Genomic DNA, 20,968 nt, shown 5'->3' with positions numbered 1-20,968 from the left:
AGGAGGCAGGAGCATTCCTGCTGTTGCTTGGCTCAGCCTGAGTTGCAGGAGGATTGCATTAACCAGGGGGCTGCCACTTGCAATATTGATGAGCTCTCTACCTTTGGCTGCCAGTGTTCAGTCATTTCCACCTGGCTGGGTGCTCTGGGGTGTGTTGGAGTCAGTGGCACCTGAAGTGTTCAGGTCTGTGTGTTGTGTTGCTCTCTGGAGCAGGTGTAAAACCAAACCTCCTGCTGTAGTGCAGCTTTTGAAGGGCAGTCAGCACAGCTCTCACTGACAAAGGGGCTGCTTGGAAAATGAGGTCTGTGGAGCTTCCCTCAGAGGCAGGGGCTCAGCCAGGGAACAGCCTTCCTTGGAGCTCTCACTCTTGAAACCTGACTGCAGCACAGCTCAGTGCTGCAGTGCCTCTGTCTGAGCATACATTTACATGTTAAACAGCAAATGATAGCTGGGAACTGCACCATCCTTTCTTCAGCAAGCAGGATCCTATTAATTATCCTGCTTAATCAGGCATTCCCACACTGCTGCAGGGGTGCTGGGAGATGCCCAGCTCTGTCAGACTTTAAACTAGCTTTGGCCTTCTGAGAATCTGTCAAAATATAGGGGGATACATGACCCAAGCTTATTTTTAGCACCTCCTTTCAGCTGCTGAGCATCCCCCTGTGCTCTCAGCCCAGTCTGGCAGTGCTGGATTTGGGGGGGACAAAGCCCTTGTGCAAATCCTGATGGTTGTAGGGGATGGAGAGAGTGGGGCTGACCAAACTCTTTGTGTTTTTCAAGCAGAGAGAGTACAGGTGATGAAAACAAAATGCTTTTGGTGTTTAGCCTGACAGTGCCTCTTTTAAAAGAAGCTAATACAGAAATATCCAAAGGCATAGTAATAAATTACAGTCTGTTTACTCATTTGGGGAATGGAAATGCATGTTTTATTGCAGTTAATCGGAGGTGTATTTGTAAATAACAACCACTTGAGTCACAGGACAAGGTTCAGTGCTCACGCCAATGTTGCAATCCACGTTTTCCTACATGGTGAGAGCTGGGAACTGAGAAGGGCTGAATTTCTCCTTAAGTATCAGAGGTGTCTCAGTGTGAGGGATCTTTATTGCAACATCCTATCCTTCTGGGCAATACCCAAACCTGTATCCCAAAGGACCAATTTGAAGAACGCTGGCATTGTGTCTAACACAGAAAAACTCCCTTAAGGGATGTTCAAACATATGCTGTCCTTGGGCAATTCTGCTTTTGCACATTTTGTGAGAAGCTTCCAGGAAAACAGGCTTCCATAACCAGTTTGCTTGGCTTCCTCTCCTGCAGGGCATGCCACTTTTGAGCTGGGAGCTACGTGGATTCATGGTTCACATGGAAACCCAGTCTATCATCTAGCAGAAGACAATGGTTTGCTGGAAGAGACCACAGACAGCGAGAGGAGCGTTGGGCGGATCAGCCTTTACTCCAAGAATGGGGTGGCTTATCACCTCACCAACAGCGGGCAGAGGATCCCGAAAGATGTGGTTGAAGAATTCAGTGATTTATACAACGAGGTTGGTGTCCAGCTGCTTTGGCAAGTGCTAGATTTGCCTGGAACACTGAGACTCTTTGGTCTCAGTTCCCGGTTAGAACATTCCAGGACAAAGGTAGAAATCGGGGAAAAAAAAAAAAATCAGTGCTAAGTTTTCTCTCATCTGCTTCACTGCACCCCATTTGTCCCTGATGTGGGATTAACTCTCTGTGGTGAGAAATAACAATCTTTCCACGTTTGTAATCAATTTAATCACTTCCAGCAACTATTTCTGGGGAGATCCAGTAATTAATCCAGCACTTAATTAAAAGAGTAGTGGAGGTGTGGTGGTGTTTACAGGGGTCTTAGGATGAGGGAAGAGATGACAATCTTGACTCTATGTTTCAGAAGGCTGATTTATTATTTTATGATATATATTATATTAAAAGAAAATGATACATTAAAACTATGCTAAAAGAATAGAAGAAAGGATTTCATCAGAAGGCTAGCAAGGAATAGCAAGGAATGATAATAAAATCTTGTGACTGCTCACAGCCTCGACACAGGTGGCTGTCATTGGTCATCAAGTAAAAACAATTTCACATGCTGGGTAAACAAATCTCTAAATCACATTCTAAAGCAGCAAAACATGGAGAAGCTGAAGCTTCTCAGCTTCTCAGGAGAAAAGATCTTAATTAAAGGATTTTTCATAAAATATGTCTGTGACATGGAGGGATCAAATTGCTAAACAAAGCAGAATGCAAAACCTTAGCAACAACCAGCTAAATATTGTATCCCTGTCACTTTTTATTGGTTATAAATACTATGAAATGCTGTGTGGTGTGCCAAAGTCAGTGCAGTTTTGTAGGAATTGAAAGTTTTTTTGCATCAAAAGGAAAGGAACATCTTTTCTGGGAGATTAAACCAGCATGGACTTCAGTTGAAGGTTATTTAAACTCTTTTGCTTGCCAGAGTTAATTATAATTATTCCCCACATTTTTTTAATGCTGCTTGTGAAGTACATTTAGAGGGGTCAGTGCAGACTGTCTGGCCCTCCAGGTAATGTGATCTCTCAGTGGGCTGTGGAAAATGGAACAAAACATGAATATTTTCATCAGGCTGTAACTGTGCCTAAAACCTTCAGATTTTCATCTGACAGCAAACTTCAGTATTTGACTCTTGGCTGAGCACTCACAGGATTCAGGTTACTCTTGCATACTTTGTTTAAAAATATGTCTGGGAGCATTAGAAAAGTCACTGTAGCCTGTAGAGAATGATCAAGAATTGGGTGGGGAGCAGAAAAAGGATATTTTTTTCATTTGAAAATGTTTTTGGCACTGTCCTGTGTTTCTGAACTGGAATCAGTGCTGGGATGGCACAAAATCATTTCAGTTTCAGAGAGGAGTAGTAGGAATTTCAAAGAAATTTCATTTTGGGAAGGATTTGTCAACCTGTGGACAACGTCTTGGACAAATGCAGGTGGATATAATTCATCTGAACAATTTTTCATTTTACTGGGTTAAAAAAAACAAGTGAGACTTTTTTTCCAGGCAGGAAAAAAAAAGACAGGTGAGATGTGTGTGGAGGAAGATTAATGGCAACTGGGGCTAGAAAGAGTAAATGAAAATACTGCAGTGAGCAGCATTATTTATGTAAATGGAACTCTGCCAAACTGCATGCAGGGCTTGGTGATCATCCTGTCTGGAAGATGATAGGAAAATCTCCAGCAAAGGGAGGGCAGAGTCCAGAATGAGAAGGGAATACAGAGATGAGAGCCACTTAGCTTTGAGATAAACCCAGTAAGATAAAGGCCATAACAAGGTACCAGTGCTTTAGAAATGATTAATTTGGTAAATCTACCCTTTCTTTTAAAGGGGAGAGAAAGGGGCAGCCAGTGACATGAGAGAACAGCACATTAAAAGTTAATCTTCTTTACACAACACCTAATTAGCTTATCATTGCCACAGGATATCTTTATCACTAGGAGACAGAAAAGGCTTTCGCATTTATGGCTTGTAAAAATGTCTGCAGCCACTCGTGGTGATAAAAAATACTTAAGGGACAGCTGGAGCCAAGCAGGGGACCTCAGCCAGCCCCTTAATTGCTCTTGCTGGGAGGGGCTTTCCCTGCCTTCCTCCAAAGCCTGCTGGAATTTCTTGCAGGAGCAGCTCATGGTTTTGTTGAGCTGCTCGTCTCAGCCTCTTCGGGGTGCCAGGCTGGAGGATCTGTGCTGATTTGAGGCATTTAGCTGTGGTTTTTTATTCCCTGCCCTACCTAGGAAAAGTGGGGAATTCAGGCAAGCTCATAAAAATACCCAGTTTAAATGGCTGTAAGCAATACAAGTGCCCTGGAGGGAGGGCAGCCAGGAGCAGGCCTGTGGCTTTGGGGACATTTTCCTCTGGCATAAAGTGCAGAGGGTGTTCCACACATGCTGAGTGTGGCAGGGGGTTTCTGGTTTGTGTTTTGGGGTGTCCCCCACTTCCCCAGCCTTACTGTGAGAGGGGTGAGAACCTGGCACAGGCTCCCCAGAGAAAGCTGTGAGACTCCCGGATCCCTGGAAGTGTCCGAGGCCAGGTTGGATGTGGCTTGGATCAACTTGGTTTAATGGAAGATGTCCCTGTCCATTGCAGGGCAGTTGGAACAATGCAATCCTCCATGTCCCTTCCAACCCAACCATTCTGTGATTCTGTGAGGGGTTTTTGCTTGTTCATTAGAGGTTATTTAATTTTTTTTTTTTTTTGGCCAAAGTTCTGTTGCTTTAACTGGTGGTGAAATTAATGCTGGGGAGGAACAGCAAGAATTTTCAGTTCTGCATCTCTAGTTTTTGGGGTTTTTTTTTGGGAGGCAGGTTTTACGATTGGTTTTGTTAAAGGTGATTGATTTTGTTAAAGTTGATTGATTTTGAAGTTATCCAGGATAAAAATTCATCTTTCAGATCACAAAATCCTGAGGTCAGGATCTTCCTTTGTCTCACAGGAGCTCCCAGGCCTTCCTCAGGTTCTTATTACAATCCCTCCATCATGTCATCTCATCCCTTCAGAGACTGAGATAGCAAAGGCTGTGACACGCCCTGTCCTGAGCTGAAAAGAAAGAACCCCCCCACAAAACAGCCAGCAACCCGTGATGGATGCAAAGCCTAATCAGGGATGCAGGACTGGCATGAGCAGTGGAAAAAGTATCCCTGAATGAGCAGGGCTAAATTTGTCACCCTCCCCCTCACTCACACCCTGCCTGGCTTTGCCTGCAGCTGCTGCTGGGCCTCCAGACTGTGCCTTCAGCTCTTCTCCTCCGGCTGGGTCTCTCTAACCCCATTTATCTTGTCATTTGGACACCAAATTCTAGGGAATTCAAAGTGCAGGGGGTCTCCCTTGAGTTTCTCTGGGCCATGTGGAGTCTCTGAAACTGCATTTTAGCAAGGCAAGGTCTCTTTGTGCTGAATTTTCCTGGAGTGAAAAATAAAGCACCCCTGTACCTCCAGAGCTTTGCCTCACTAATTCATCTGGAAAGTCCTTAGGCTTTTTCCAGGCACTTATCCAATCTTTTTTGGCTGCCTTCTTCTACCTCAATACAAGTTTTGCTGCATTTTTGTTTGCAGTAGCCTGAATTTTTAATAGCTGTAGAGATGTCTCACAGGAGCCTTTATTTGGTTACGAGGAAGTGGAGCAGTCTGACTGCTTGAGGGCTGCTCAGCTCTTCATTTCTCCAGCAGAAAGTTCCTTGGGAGAGGCTGTTGCCCTTCACTGGGGTCAGTCAGGATCTGTCATGAACTTGTGACCAAGGTGACCTGAATTCTTCTCGTGGAAAGAGGGCAATGCCTTCAAGGAAAGTCTCCAGTCCTGCAGAGCATCCACCTGGATTCCCAACCACACATTGCCAAGGGAAGCACCCTGAGACAGGGCAGGACTTTTAGGATTGTCCTCCTGAGATGGTGTGCTGTGTGGGGCTGGCATTGCTCAGGGTCATTGTCACTCCGTTTGGTCAGTCTCCAAAAGGAAAGAGTTTCCCCAGGTTGTGATGCCCACATCATGTATTTGTCATCTTCCCACCTTCCTCTCAATTCCTTCGAGGATAACTGGGGGAATCCTGGGGCTGGGAGAGGATTTTGGCTCTTGCTTATACTACATCTGTATGACTCTCAGGAAAATGACCAGAGTGGGACCTCTGAGGGTAATGTCTGCATCTTTGGGGTCTGTGTGTGTGATTAACTACTCAGAAAATGTGACCAGGGACAATTTATCTCAGAGTTGTTCCTCTGTCCCTGCTAAGTCCTCATTTCCCTTTCTAGAGACGAGTTTAAAGCTGATTCCCAGGTATTAGTGAGAAGTGGGAAGTGGTGAGCTGGACAGGTTAAATGCAGCTGAAAAATCACAGTGCATCACCAGCCTGATTCAGGAGAAGTGCCTGCTTATACTTCTTTTCAGCTTTTCCATTTACAGCTTTTCAGCAAGGATGTGGTCCCTAAAGAGCTGCTTCCCTGGAGCCCTCCCTTTAACAATCAGCTAATTAATGGCCTTGTTATCTGTCAGCTTTCTCCTGTGTGCTGCAACAGCTTCTGGGGGAGGGATGCAGCCAAAGAATGACAGCGTTTTTCATCCTCCACACCCCCAGCCCGTGCTGGGCTTCCTGCCATCCCCAATTAAGCTCCAGTGCCTTGCCTCGCAGTTATCATGGACAGCAGGACCAAAGGGCCACCGAGAGTCACCGTTCCCTCCCTGCCTCTATTGCACTGACAGATGTCTGGCCTGGGAACAGCACAGCCCTATCTCCATCAGGGCTTTTCACTGGACAGGGATTAAGTCACAGCAGTTTTTAAGCCAAGTGAGCAAAAGACAATGCTGGGCATCGTCAGCGGCGCTGACAGGAAGGAGTGTGGATGGGGATGTGCTTTCCTGACCTCCTTCAGTGAGGAGAAACTTCTTTATTTAGCTTTGTTCTTCCTAAGAAACTGCTTTTTCCTGTGGTGGAGGAGCACGTAGGTAGTAAATAAACACGTGGAGGAGGAAGCCTGTAGGTGACAGAGGGGACATCCCTGCTGGAATCCACGTTCCCTGCACAGACCCTGCTTGTGGGATGCCCCAAAACTGGTCAGAAAGAAGACAGAAGATGGAAGCTGAAGTGAAACTGTTTTAGGACTGTGGACATTCAATTAACTTGTTTTAATTTCTTACCTTTGACCCCTTCTGTCTTGCAGACCCAGGGAGCTGGGGTTGTTCAGCATGACAACCAGGGAGACCTTCCAGCATCTTCCAGGGCCTGAAGGGGCTCCAGGAGAGCCGGAGGGGGACTTTGGACAAAGGATGGAGGGACAGGACAAGGGGAATGGCTTCCCACTGCCAGAGGGCAGGGTTAGATGGGATTTTGGGAAGGAATTGTTCCCTGTGAGGGTGGTGAGGCCCTGGAATGGATTTCCCAGAGAAGCTGTGGCTGCCCCTGGATCCCTGAAAGTGTCCAAGGCCAGGTTGGATGGGGCTTGGAGCACCCTGGGATCATGGAAAGTGTCCCTGAACATGGCAGGGGGTGGCACTGGATGGCTTTAAGGTCCCTTCCAGCCCAAACCGTTCCGTGATTCTGTGAATTCCCTGGAGGATTGTGTATAAGCTTTCAGAGTGAGTGAAGGAAGAATGCTTAGAATGAATGGTTACTTGAGATTTCTGTTTTTTTTTACTTCTGTTTTTTCAGTCAGGCTTCCAGTGCCACTTGTTCTGTCCCTGCTCAGGGGAACTTTAGAGTGAGAAATGTTTAGGTTGTCCTGCTGGGATGTGAGATTGCCAGTGGTAAGAGAGGGCAGTTGATGCAGTTTATCCTTTGGTTTTGCTCCCTGCTTGTATCAGGTGTGTGATAATAGAAAAGCAAAGGTTGGCTGGACTGTCTGTGGTGTAGCTCTCCGTGCTGGACATGGAGCTCTGGTTTGGATGCAGGGAGATTTTATAGGGTTAACTAGAATATCAAAATCTTTCAGGTCATCCTGGTTGTTATCTTTTCCCAGGATTTTTGAGGGAAAGCCCATTTCTACTCTCTCAGGAGACCTGCTGCTGAATTGCTGAAATGATTGGAGGAGTATGGGTTTTCAGATATCACAAGTGCCTGTTCCCAGTGACTCCTGGGGTGCTCCCATAGGAATGACAACGCTTTCCTCATCTGGGGAGGGAAAGCCTGGATAATTCCAACTCCAGCACAATTTTGCTCCTGCTTCATTGGAAATCTACCTTAAATGAGGTGTCCTAGTGAAGCTTTTCCATAGCTTCTTACACAGGATGTGTTTGCTGCTCATGTTCATTAAAACACACATTTCAAGCATCTTTTTCATTCATTTATTCTGACCATATATCTCTCAATGTAGGACCTGCTGTTGTTTCTCCTTTTGCTTCTTGCCTACAACAGCTTTGCCTCCTGTTCTTCCTCAGATGGTTCAGCATCCCCAAAAATCAAAATATCCTGAGTTGGAAGTGACTTAGGAGGATCATTGAGTTCAGCTCCTGGGCCTGCACAGGAGAACCCCCAAAGTCACACCTTGTGTCTGGGGATGTTGTCCAAATACTTCTTGAACTTGAAAAGAAAGAAAATAACAGGAGAAATAAGAAATCCTGGTGTGATTTAACTTACCTGCTGTCTGATCAATGGGATGGCACCTCCAGGAAAGACTTTCCTTGATGGTTACAGCACGGAGAACTTGTGCCTTCCTGCTCTGCTCCATTTGGGGCAGTGAAGAATATTAGAATGGTTAACAAAAACAGAGTCAGGCTCACTTCTCCTGTGGGCCAAGTTGTGGCTGGGTTTTAGCAGGGCTTTGCTTGTCCTGTAAGTTTGTGATCTGCTTACTGAGCTCAATCAGCTTATGAAAGCCGAGCTGATTGTGCTGACGCAAGGTCTGTGCAGCCCAGACCTGCTGCAAGTGCTTGTGGCCTCAGAAATCCAGGGGCCTGAGAACCAGGGGATGCTGGAACTGCCAAAGTTTCCTTTGCTGGGAGCCTTTGTTCCATACAGGACGTTGGGCCCCACCTTTCTTGTCTGGGAGTCTCCTTGGAATGGTCCTGTCCCAGGCAGTGTCTGCAATTCTCTTCTGTCTTTACCAGTCCCACTCATTTTCCTTGTGATTCTTTCTTCACTATTTTTATAATTTATTTTAACCCCCCTTTTTTGGTCATTTTTTCACTTATTTTCCTCAGTTTCCTCCTCATCCCTGTCAGCTCACCTTCCTCCATTTGCTCACAGACCTTCTCTTTCTCACTCCTACCACTGCAATGTGTTTATCCTTCTCTTTTTCCTCCTCTTCCCTCTATTTTGCCTCCTCAATTTCACTTTATTCCTAAAACCCAAGATAAAATCAAGCTCTTGGGGAAAATGGGAGTGAGAAGAAAATAAACCATAGTGGGTTATCCCTATCAGCAGGGAATGGGAAGCTCCAGGAGCTTTTGGAAGGCAAGGCTAAGTTTTTTATCAGAGGTGGCTTCTGCCGGGAGGAGAAGATGAATGTGCTGGGATGGGACAGCTGAAGGAGCATCCTGCTGGATGATCCCATCCTTGTGTCCTGTCTCTGGCAGGTCTATAACCTGACTCAGGAGTTCTTCCAACGAGGTAAACCAGTCAATGCTGAGAGCCAGAACAGCGTGGGCGTTTTCACGCGGGACGTCGTGCGCAAACGCGTCAAGGCCGACCCGGATGACACGGAGGCCGTCAAGAGGCTGAAACTGGCCATGATCCAGCAGTACCTGAAGGTAGGTGTGCTCATCACTGGGTGTTTTGTTTTGCTGTAAACTAGGAGCAAACAAATCCTCAACCTCAGGCACCTGGCTGAGCCCTGCCCAGCCCTGGAAATTGCTTTCTGTGCTCTCTTGCAGTTTGTGTTTCTATTGACAACTTTCCCTCCTGATGCAGACCTAAGGACAGTGGGCTGCAAGGAATAATGCCTTTACTCTTTTTTTTTCTTACCTTAAAACCCGTTGTTTTAATAGAAGAGGGTTTCCTAGGCCTTGTTAAATTTTCTGGTGTGATTTTTTTTGCCACCTGAAGCTACTCTATTGTCAGGTTCTTTTAGTAGTGTTTTATCTTGTGACTTCCACCTGCATCCCCTGATCCTGCCTGAGTGTTTTTTTACCTCTCAGAGACCAGAAGAAATGTAACTTTGATGCTAGTAATTTGCTGAAGAAATCCCCAGAAAGCATTTTGAAGGTAAAGCAATAAAATCCAAGACAGAGTGTATAAAACCAGCTTTCCACGTGGCTTCCATAGTTCTTTTTATCTCCTTGGTGCCTTGGCTAAATGAGTTCTCTGTGGGATGAGGACTTAATGCTGCATCAAGCACTCCACAAGTAAAGTGTATCAGTAATTTTTATTTCAATTAGGATGACTTAAAAGCTTCTGAAATGAGGCAGGGGAGGCAAGCAGCACATTGTAATGAGTTCACTGTTTTCAGGTGGGAAGCTAAACCAAAGAGGAATAAAGACCTAAAGAGTCTCACAGGAGATTTGACATAAAGCTGAGGTTTGAACCCTGGTGTCCTGAGCCTGATATCTCAGCATCCTCACCCAAAACCTCTTCTCACAGGGTGTCTCCACAGCTGCTGTGTAAAGCTCAGTTATTTATAGTGTTACCCAAATAGCAGCACCCATGCAGACAGGGTTAAGTCATTGGATACAGCTCTGGGTTTCCTGGTGGTTTTTCCTGTGCTTGCTCCAGGCTGCCACAGTCAGAGCTGTTTCTGCAAGTCTTGCAAATCCCTTCTCATGCAAATAACTGAGAACAACAAAGCTTCTCATACTTTAGACTATCAGATGACAGAGTGGGGATTAACCTGTCTTGGGTTAGAGTCTTTCTAGTTGCTTGTTTTTCCCCCCTGGCATTTTGCCTTCATGGCTGAAGAAATCAAACAAACAGCCACCAGTGTTTAACTTCATAATGAGGAGTGTGCTGTTGGAGCATCCAGGCAGGGTGAGGATCCTGCTGTGTGCTACAGGTTTTCTGTTGTCACCCTGGGGGAGGTCTGGGAAGTGCTTGGGTAGGTGGAACTACAGCAGAGTCCAAAGATGGGTCTTCACTCAGTCCCCACTGGAGTCATCAGGCAGTGACCAGGACAGGGAAGGCATCTGTTGGTCCCTGCAGGCATAGGAGCAGCCTGGGAGCTGCTGGTACAACCCTGACTTACTGGCTTTGTCCCAGCACAGATTCCTGCCCTGCACCAGGGTGCTCCACAGGGAGACGGTCTAGGCTTGTCAGGCTTCCAAGCACAGTCATTGAAGTGTGGAAAAGTCTGGAAAATGGGTCAAAGTTGAGGCAAGGAATTGTAATATTCCTTAAAATGCTTAGAGAATTACAGTGTGCGAGCGATTGTGACTCCGGTGATGTGAAGATTTTAAGATCACTGTGTCCCGTGCATCAGGATTATCATTAGAAGCTTATCACAAGACAGGCCAAACATCCTGCCTTTGTTCCAGGGATTGTTGGGAGCTACAGCTATGCTTAAGACTCCTACAAACATTAACCAACAGGTTAATGGATCTAAAGCTTTGGTAATCACATCAAACACACGTGGCTCGCATCTTGGCATTTCCCTTTTCCGTCTCCTTCAGTTCCTCCTGTGCTGGGTCCTCTCATCTCTGGCAGATTGTTAGCTGGCTGATTGCTGACTGTTTGACAGCATGCTGAAAGCTGCAGACAGCACAAAGAGCTGCCAGAAGTTTTTTGTGGCTCCTCGTGGGAACATTTATTAGCCTTGGAATGAGCATCTGATTAACACAACTCCAGGTTCTGCTGTAGGAGCACCAGGCAGCAGGTCCTGGCCACTGCAAAGGGTTTAAAGGATAAAAACCAGAACTTTAACCCAGAATTGTGCAGAAGCAAAGACATATGGAATTACAGATTCACAGAATGGTTTAGGTTGGAAGGGACCATTCAGTTCCATCCCCTGCTGTGGGCAGGGCACCTTCCACTATCCCAGGTTGTTCCAAGTCCCATCCAACCTGCCTTGAAAACACTTCCAGGGCTGTGGCAGCCACAGCTTCTCTGGGCACCCTGTGCCAGGGCCTTACCACCCTTACAAGGAAGAATTTATTCCTAATATCTAATTTAAGTTGCCCATCAGTTTAAAGCCATTACTCTTTCTCCTGTCACTCCGTGGCCTTGTCCAAAGTCCCTCTCCAGCTCTTTTGTAGCACCTTTAGGTATTGAAAGGTGTCAGGAGGTCTTGCCAGAGCTTTCTCTTCTCTAGGATGAACAGCCTCTGCTCTCAGTTTTTCTTCAGATCAGAGGGGCTCCAGCCCTCTGGTCTCTGAACTCTGGATCATGTAACTCCAACTCTTTACCATGACAAAATGGTTTCTCTGGTTGCAAGAAAGGCTGAGGAGTGATTTTTGTCAGATCCTATGGCCAAGCACTTCTTTACTAGCAAAACTAACCTGGTTTCAGAGTGGAATTCAGTGCTTTCATGAGTGGAATTCAGTCATCTCATGCAGCTCCTCTGTGCCCTTGCAGAGCTGTGCCGTGGCTGAAGGAGTTGCTCTGTGGCAATGTTGCTTTTGTGTTGCTTTTCCTTAGGTAGAGAGTTGTGAGAGCAGCTCCCACAGCATGGATGAAGTGTCGCTGAGTGAATTTGGGGAATGGACCGAAATCCCCGGGGCTCATCACGTCATTCCTTGTGGTTTCATTAAAATCGTGGAGATCCTGGCCCGCTCCATTCCCAAGTCTGTCATTCAGCTCCGCAAGCCGGTCAAGTGCATCCACTGGAACCAGTCGGTCAGCCAGGAGATTGAGAGGGTGGCTGACCACAACAGTGACCTCCCCGAGGAGAACAAGGGCTCCAATGTCTTCGTAGAGTGCGAGGACTGTGAGTTCATCCCAGCTGACCACGTCATTGTGACTGTGTCCCTGGGAGTCTTGAAGAAGCGTCACGAGAGCCTGTTCCATCCCCGCCTGCCTGAGGAGAAGGTGATGGCCATTGAGAAACTGGGGATCAATACCACTGACAAGATCTTCCTGGAGTTTGAAGAGCCTTTCTGGAGCTCTGAGTGCAACAGCATCCAGTTTGTCTGGGAAGACGAGGCGGAGAGCGAGAGCTTGACTTACCCTGAGGAGCTGTGGTACAAGAAGATCTGCAGCTTTGATGTGCTGTACCCACCTGAGAGGTATGGCCATGTCCTCAGTGGCTGGATCTGTGGAGAAGAGGCTTTGATTATGGAGAAGTGTGATGATGAAACTGTGGCAGAAACCTGCACCGAAATGCTACGTAAATTTACAGGTCAGCTGTGCTCTGGTGGGAGAGGGAGCGTGGGGCTGGGGAGTCAAATAACCACGAGGAAGGAAATGCTTTAAAGTCATTTTTAGTTCTTTGGCATTTTGTGTCCCTTTGAATGTGCGTGTGCTTCCAGCATAGCTCCTGCTTGGGTGTGCCTGAGAGCTATTTATACAGAGGGGCTGATAAACCAGCTCAGGAAGCGATGGGCAGAAGTGCTGGAGGATTCCACATCCTCTGCTTTGTTGAATCACAAATAACTCTTCAGCAGCTGAAGCTGTTGGGCTCTGAGGGCTGATCTCAGCTGTGGAGAGCAGCAGGGCCCCTTCAGAAACTGAACCTGTTTAGATCAGCTGAGATGTGATCGAATCACACCCCTGACTTGCATTCAGTATCAGATTGATGGAAATAATCTCCAAGACCTAAATTTCAAAAAATTCATTGATCTTGAGAGTTCACATTTTCTGGGTGCATCACTGAAACCTTTCTGGACTTCACAGATTTCATGTTCTGTGATTGCACATCACTTTAAGGGAGCAGTTGGACTGAGGCAAATCTTAGGTGTATTACAATGAGAAAATCCAAATAAAATCACCTAAAGCAATAATACTTGGATGCTGGGCTTTAGCTTGTCCACAGTCACTTCTCTAGAGGTCACACACCTTCCCAAGAAAAGGGATTTTTGTATCTGAGAGTCTTGGACATCCTCTGATGGGAGACGCTGTGCAAGTGCAGGTGTAAGGCAGTAACACTGAAAGAAATAGTGGTGGACTTGATAGCAGTTTTGAAATAAGGGTTTTGAATTGATACAGAATTGCAGGCAGGTATAAGAGGAGCATCGCTCCTGTGATTAAATGATTTATATCTTCCTGCTACCTGGTTTTGGCCTAGTCTTAGCACTCAGGGGGTTTCCAACCTTACCTCTTGTCCATGGAGCTCCAGCTAACTGGAGACATTTGCCTTCCCAAGTGCAGCTCTCCCCAGTCCTTTCTGACCATTTGCTACCAGCAACATGGATATCCAGAGAGTCACAGAATCACAGAATATCCTGAGTTGGAAGGGGCCCATCAGGATCATCCTGTCCAGCTGCTGGCCCTGCTCAGGACACTCCAACAATCCCTCTGTGCCTCAGAGCATTGTCCAAATGCTTCTTGAGCTTGGTGCTGTGACTGTTCCTTGGGGAGCCTGTTCCAGCACCTCCGGGTGAAGAACCCTTTTCTTGAAAGGACCCTGGAATCTGAGGACTTCCTGCATAACTGACTACAGCCAAAATAGGTTTTACCACTCTCTGCAGGAGCTGTAGGGTAGAGACTCTGGATTCAAAAGCTCTGATTCAGTGCCCAAGCTTTCATCCTTGTTTCAGCTGTGCCTCCTGAGCTGGTGGTGTTCAGGGATGTTGGGTGTCCCCATGTCACATCAGTCCCCATGTGCCATCTTTCCCCTGACCCAAGCAGGGAACTGCTGCTCCACCCAGGCTTAGAAGGAGTCTCTTCTCTCACAGGCCAAGTTTGCAGTGCTGAATGCACAAACAACCTTGTTTGTTGGAGCTTTTCTTGCTTAAGGTCTATTTAAAAAAATAAAATAAAATTCCAAAACCCACTTCAGTTCATCAGTGGGAATTTGGCTGTTTGGGTCTGTTGTAGTTTGGCACGTGGGAGTTTGCTCTCCCTCTTCCTTCTTGAGCTTTTTCCCAGTGACTGTTTACGTGTGTTGGATGTTCCTCTCCACCCAGCATGGAAATATGTGGCTCTGGGCCCTGGGTCCGTGCTGCAGTTGCTGTTCCAGTTGATGCTGCACCTGGTCACTGTCCATCAGGCTCTTCCACACAGCTAATCCCAGGTTAGCTCTCCTTGGAGAATTCCAGACTGCATTTACCAGGGCCTTGCCCTGCACTGAGCATTTTGTGCATCAGCTGAGAAGTGGCCTTGCAGCTGCTCAAAACTGTGAGAGGAAAACAAAACCTGTTCTTGGAGCACCCCTTACCCAACATGACCTGTTCCACTTTCTGCCCCCAATCCCCTTGTTGGTAGAAAACCTTTTCACTTTTCATTCTCTTGCAGGATTCCCTGGCTAAGGGAGCTGAGTTTATCCAGTTTCCCTTGCTCCTGTTTCCCCAGAGGTTCCCAGAAGGAGCAATACCTCAGGGCAGATCTAGGCCAGGTGCCAGGCTGGCTGAAATAACAGAAGTGTGCCCAGCTCTCTGTGCAGCTCCCTTCTTCCCTGCTGATCTGTTTCAGGGGGAGTGTGAGAGGGGTTACACCAGCAGCCCATGACACACCTACAGCCACTTCTGAGCATGGCTGCACTCCTCTGGTCCAGTTAGCACCACCAAACCCAGCTCTGAAAGCCTTTCCCACCACTCAAGCTCACACAGGTCAGCTAACCAAGGTAGGAGACTACTCCTGCCAGGATCCTCACCTCTGTGGAAAGCCTGGATCTTCCGTGAGGCAGCTCAGATCTTGCTCACCTGGTGCTCTGTGACATCTTCTGAAGCAGCTTTTCTCTGCTGAGTAGAGAGGGAGCCTTATATTCAGTAATGAAGCAGATACTGTGAGCCTTTTAATGTTCCCTTTGCCTTTCATGTGCTGGGTATGAAATGCCCCATGCTCTTACTCCTCTGAGAAAGAATTCATGCATTACCAGCTAGGTTCCCATCTTTCACTGTGTTTTCCCAGTCTGTTGCTCGTGGTGGCCTATTCTTTGGCTTCAGAGTATGTTATACCAGTGAAATCCATCTTTTAAGTGAAATCCATTCTTTTAGGCTCACACTGAGAATCTCTCTGAGAACTGACCTTGAATTTTACTCTCAGGTTGGCGTTGGGGATTATCTGGCTTTGCTGTGAAAAGCTCTGAGGATTGTTCTAACCTAAGAACCAACAGCAATTACTGCTTTTCACAACTGGATGGTGAAAAGCAGTGTCCTCCCAATCTGATTAAATGGAATACCTCTGAGCAATTAGGAGCCTTGCTCTGCCTTCTTTGTTGGATAAGCTCCCAGAGTAGGAAGCCAGAGGCTCCCTGCTGAAGGGATCACTGGAGCCTGGCAGGCTGCAGCTGGAGATGCCCTCAGTTTTCCTCCCTGACCTCCAGGAGGGGAACAGATCTGTTTCAGGTTCTGCATTACATCTCCCAGTCCCATGTGGGTGTCTGGGGTAGCCACTCTGGTGGTTGTAGTCACTGGTATAGGGGCAGTACCACAGATCTCCCTTGGTGGAATCTTACACCCTGCTCTCAGGTAGGCAAATAAATTTGGGTGCCTTAATTTAGATTGGTGAGTTGATTTTATGGTAATTCAGTCAGCCCCATAACCAGCAAACCTCTGTATCCACACCTCCCAGGAGCTGAAGAAAAATGGGATTGTGTGAGGCACAGGGAGTTGTCTTGCATAGCTTCAAAAGTGGAAATCTGTGGCATGAAGATATGTGCCTTCCTTTTTTAGTGAAGGCCAGCATCCTTTCTTTAGCCATTTAATCTCTTTGGATGGTGGAAACTGAGAAGTTTCCACATCTGTGTTGTTACTTTTATCTGCAGACAAAGGCTGTTTACCCTGTTCAAAAGCAGAATGAGAAAGTCCAGTGAGGGATGTTGCTTGAAGGACTGTGGCTCTCAGACTTTGTAGTTTCTGTCTTCAAACAACAGCTCAGAATCAGGGCTTGTGCTGCGTGCTCCTGTCTGACCTTCAACCAAACCCCCTCTGGGTCTCCTGATTTTCCTCTTAGAAACAGCTGCTTGCATTAAAAGGTGCAGAATTGCAGAATTGCAGGGGCACAGTTGGGTCTTGCTAAGGTGGCCTGATGTTCTGGAGATCTTGGAAGGAGCTCATGTGGATGGATGTGGGTATGGAAACGTGCACCAACTCTGGAAGAGGCACCACCAGGCCACTGCAGAGGCTCCTTTTGTTTGAAAACTCCTTGTGTGCTGTTTTTGTGCAGTGCAGTGGGATGGGTGGCTGCCTTGGCCCTGCTTGGGGAGTGTTCTCTGGCAGCTTCCATGGTGTGTTCTCCTGGGCTTTCCACAGCACTCTAAAATAAAACATGATCACTTATTTCCTTGACACATCTGAGAGCTCCCAGATCTCAGACTCCCTTGGGCTTTCCACTTCCAGGCATTTCTGCTTTGAAGAGTCTTGCAGGAACATATTTTAGAGGCCTTTGTTATGCAAAGCTCTTACTCCTGAAACAACATTGCTTTGTAGGATGTGTTTTGTTTGTGGGATATATTTATTTGCTAGTCTGTGCCATATTTTGATCTGGGGCCTGGTTTTAAAGTGCTCACAGAGTACTCTGGGCAGGCCATCCTCTGCTTTGTTCCATCCCCTTATTCCATAGCTCTGGCTGACAGGATACTCCTGAAAGCAGAAGCTGAACCAGGACCTGCTCTTGATTTTAGGGAATTGAAGGCACAGCTAAATAATAGTTTATGAGAGCTAAATAATACAGTACCCAACCAGGGTTTACATTTGGGTGTCTCCCTCTAAACTGGGATGAAGAAAGTGGGGGAATTTGGGTTGTCTCATGGCAGGGAGAGCATCTTGAGTTGTCACAGAGTCAGGGTCTGAAGCAGGCAAAGGATGTGAATGTCTCAAAACTCAGACTTTTTATGCTGACTGTCTTCTGGAATCACAGAATTACTTGAGTTAGAAAATCTCTTTAAGATCATTGATCCCAACCATTCCCCCAGCACTGCCAAGGTCACCACATGTCCCCAGGTGCCACAGCCACATGGCTTTTAAATCTCTCCAGGGATGGGGACTCCAGCACTGCCCTGGGCAGCTGTGCCAGGGCTGGACACCCTTTCCATGAAGAATCGTAGAATGGTTTGGGTTGGAAGGGACCTTTATGATGATCCAGTTCCAGTCCCCTTGCTGTGGAAGGTTTAGATTCAACTCAAAGTTCAGGTAGCTGAACCTTGCCTGGGTATGTGATGTTGCCTCAAGGGTGGATCTTGGCTCCTGCAGAGAGAATTTCTCTTCACTGGAATTCTCCATGTCTCTCTGTTCCTCTCCTGCCATGCCAGATATGATCATGGGACTCAAACAAAAGCAGTGGCACTGAGGTGGTCCAAAACCAGCCCAGCAAGAGATCTCCAAAGTGTGACTCTCCCTGCTTGTACCTGAGGCTCTTGTGCCACCAGCTGGTGGCTGCAATCCTGGACCTCATGTTCTCCAAAATCATTGGGATGGGGACAGTGGCTGATGATGACCCTCTTGTTGGTGCATTCTTCACCTCTAGGTCCTACATCCTCTTAGCAGTGGAAATCCTACAGCAATCTAGAAATCCTGCTTCCAGCCTCAAAGGCCTTCTTTCCATGCCTTGTGCATTAAATAAAGAGAGTCTCCTGGATTTTAGCTTCATTTAGGGGGCCAGCTGTATGGGAAGCTGTTGGAATGACTTAATACAGGTTTTGAGAACTTCCTGACAGGTTTTTCAATGCCCCCACACAACAAAGATTTGTATTCTTTCCTCTTTGGAGGCACTGCTGTCTCACAAGGCTACCTAAATATTCAATTCAGACTGGACACTCAATTTAATACCTAAATTTTGGTGAGATCAATCACATGCTTGATTACCACCAGGCCCCAGTTAATACAGATTTTGAGAATTTCCTGACAGGTTTTTCAATGCCCCCACATAAGGAAGATTTGCCTTCTTTTGTTTTTGGAGGCACTCCTCTCTCACAAGGCTACCTAAACATCCAATTTAGACAGGGCACTCAATTTAATAGCTAAATTTTGATGAGATCAATCATATGCTTGATTACCACCAGGCTATTCACTGCAAATGTGACCAGAAGATGCTTTGTATTTCCAAACCAGGCTGTCTCCAAGGTTCCCTGAAGCTCCCCAGTGTTTTAGGAACCTAAACATTTTAATGCACCATTCCAAAACAAACCAGAGAATCATTTAAGTAGGAAAAAAGCTCCAAGGTCATGGGGTCCAACCTGTGACCAATTCCTCACCTTATCAAGCAGGCCAGGGCACTTAGTGCCTCATCCAGTTGTTCCTTGGACACCTCCAGGGGTGGGGACTCCCCCAACACCCTGCAAAATGGAAGAGCTGAGATAAAAAGAGAGGCAATTTCTCTTATTTAAATAGCTAAAACTCAGTGATGGAAGAGAGATCTGGTTTGGGGCCTGTGCTAGGCTGGATGTTGAATAAATAAGATGGAATCCCTGGCACCCACACCTTGCTGAGGCGCTGCCCTCTTCCCTCTTGGACACAGTCTGACTTTCTGCCTTCCCCTTTCCACGCAGGGAATCCAAACATTCCGAAACCTCGCCGGATCCTGCGGTCCTCCTGGGGCAGCAATCCCCACTTCCGTGGATCCTACTCCTACACCCAGGTTGGGTCCAGTGGGGCCGACGTGGAGAAACTGGCAAAACCACTGCCTTATGCTGAGAGCTCCAAATCTCCTGTGAGTATGGCCCAGAGCGGGGCTGGGGCAATAAAACTGATGGGACACTGGGCAGTGGCTTTTTGGGGAGGGAGGTTGGAAGAGAAAATCCCTGCTTTTGCCTCCAGTAGTGTATTTCCCCCTTTTTTCTTTTCTTTTGCACAAATGATGCCTCTATGGACAAATGATGTGTGTAGGATTTTACCTCTCTAACATTTGGAATACCAATGTCTCAGGGATTCCCTCATCTCTCCCTGAATTTATCAAGAGCTGCTCACGTGTGTGACTTTTGGAATTGTGATGTTGTCATTTAATGACCATCAGCCTTATTGTCCAGTTCAGAATTCCTCAGGAAAGCTCATGCTAATTTGTTTCAAATATTATTATTATTATTACCCTGCTAATGTCTAAGTCTGAATATGTTGGGGGTGCATATTAGGAAATCTTTCTGTGCTGGCAGTGCACAGTGAGGGAGGCCCAGTCCTTGGCAGGGCATGATGAGTTTTCTCCCCAGGCACTGCTTTGGCTTTCTGAATTTAGCAAGGAGAGTTGGAGCACACATGGAGGTGGTTACACAGCTCAGGATCACATTAAGCCAAACTCATCCCATCACTCAGGGTTATGTGTCCAAATCCAAAGGCTGATGAAAATGCAAATTTCAAGCAGCTGCCCAGTGCATTTCCTCCACCAGAGCTTGGCCCCGGCAGAAATAATTTTATTCAGTGCAGAAATCTACTTAAGAAAACCCAGCAGGAGCTTTAGGAGGAATCTTTCTGTGTAGTTCCCAGGGAAAACCTCCCAGAAATTCCTGCCTCAAATCTGAGTTGCAGTTCTAGCAAGCACCTCACTATTGGTATAAGAGATACAATGCTGTGGGTTTTGAGACATGGCTGTTATTCTTGTGAAGCTGCTGTCCAGTAGAAAAATTCCCTTAATGCCTCAAAGGCTGAAGTGTAATTTAGGGGAGCAAAGGGAGGAGATGGTACCGAGCAAGTGCTCTGTCCTCCTGCAGGTTTGTGAAGGTTTTTGGAGCTGTCATCTTGTAGGGGTTTTGAGAACCAGCCCTCCAAAACAGATGAAAGCTCCTGGATCCCTGAAAGTGCCCCAGGCCAGGTTGGAGAGGCTTGGAGCAATCTGGGGTAGAGAAAGGTGGAGCAATCTGGGATAGAGAAAGGTGGAGCAATCTGGGGTAGAGAAAGGTGGAGCAATCTGGGGTAGAGAAAGGGGGGTGGCACTGCGTGATCTTTGAGGTCCCTTCCAACCCGAACCATCCAGTGTGGGAGGGCGCAGAAAGTTTGTCTCCTGTGATGCTCCCAGCTGCCCCCCATGGATCTGTGCTGATGTGTGCCCCTGTGCTGTGCCCTGCAGCCCATGCAGGTGATGTTCTCAGGGGAGGCCACCCACAGGAAGTATTACTCCACCACGCACGGTGCTGTGCTCTCGGGGCAGAGGGAGGCTGCTCGGCTCATCGAGATGTACCAGGACCTGCTGCAGTGCCCACCCTGAGGGAGCCCTGCCTGACCACCACCACCACCTCCCACATCCTCCTGCAGCTCTCTGGAGGAGGTTCTCTTTTATTTCAGTTCGCGGTAGAACAGCCTTTTATCTTTTCTATTAAAAAGAAATTAAAAAATAAAAAGCTCTAATTGTTAAAAAAAATGTTAGTCATCAATAGCTTCATTTCCATGTGCTGTATTGTTAACAGGGAAGGGTGCTCCTTTTGGTCTGGTAAACTGTTTCTCTGTCATTTTAATTCTAATTTCACTTTTGGTGCCTATCATGTTCCTTTTGTTTCTTTTTTCTTTCTGTATTGTAAGTGCCTTCTATACTAAAATAAATGTTGTAATAAAAAGA

At 46.8% G+C, this 20,968-nt stretch overlaps 1 protein-coding gene across 7 annotated transcripts in view; it reads left to right on the top strand.

Annotated features, from left to right (window-relative positions):
• SMOX (spermine oxidase) overlaps window positions 1-20,968 on the top strand; it is a 51,703-nt gene extending 30,735 nt beyond the window's left edge. For all 7 annotated transcript variants that reach the window (XM_059469962.1, XM_059469958.1, XM_059469957.1 and 4 more), the window contains 5 exons: window positions 1,315-1,541; window positions 9,040-9,217; window positions 12,033-12,728; window positions 18,975-19,135; window positions 20,483-20,968. In XM_059469962.1, the coding sequence (XP_059325945.1) occupies window positions 1,315-1,541; window positions 9,040-9,217; window positions 12,033-12,728; window positions 18,975-19,135; window positions 20,483-20,620 (1,400 nt within the window). In that variant the 3' untranslated portion in view covers window positions 20,621-20,968. The remainder of the gene's footprint in view (window positions 1-1,314; window positions 1,542-9,039; window positions 9,218-12,032; window positions 12,729-18,974; window positions 19,136-20,482) is intronic.

Source organism: Ammospiza nelsoni, chromosome 4, assembly GCF_027579445.1.
Source record: "Ammospiza nelsoni isolate bAmmNel1 chromosome 4, bAmmNel1.pri, whole genome shotgun sequence".
NCBI classification, from domain to species: domain Eukaryota; kingdom Metazoa; phylum Chordata; class Aves; order Passeriformes; family Passerellidae; genus Ammospiza; species Ammospiza nelsoni.
The sequence above is the reverse complement of the archived record's forward strand: the minus strand, read 5'-3'. Positions and strand labels throughout refer to the sequence as shown.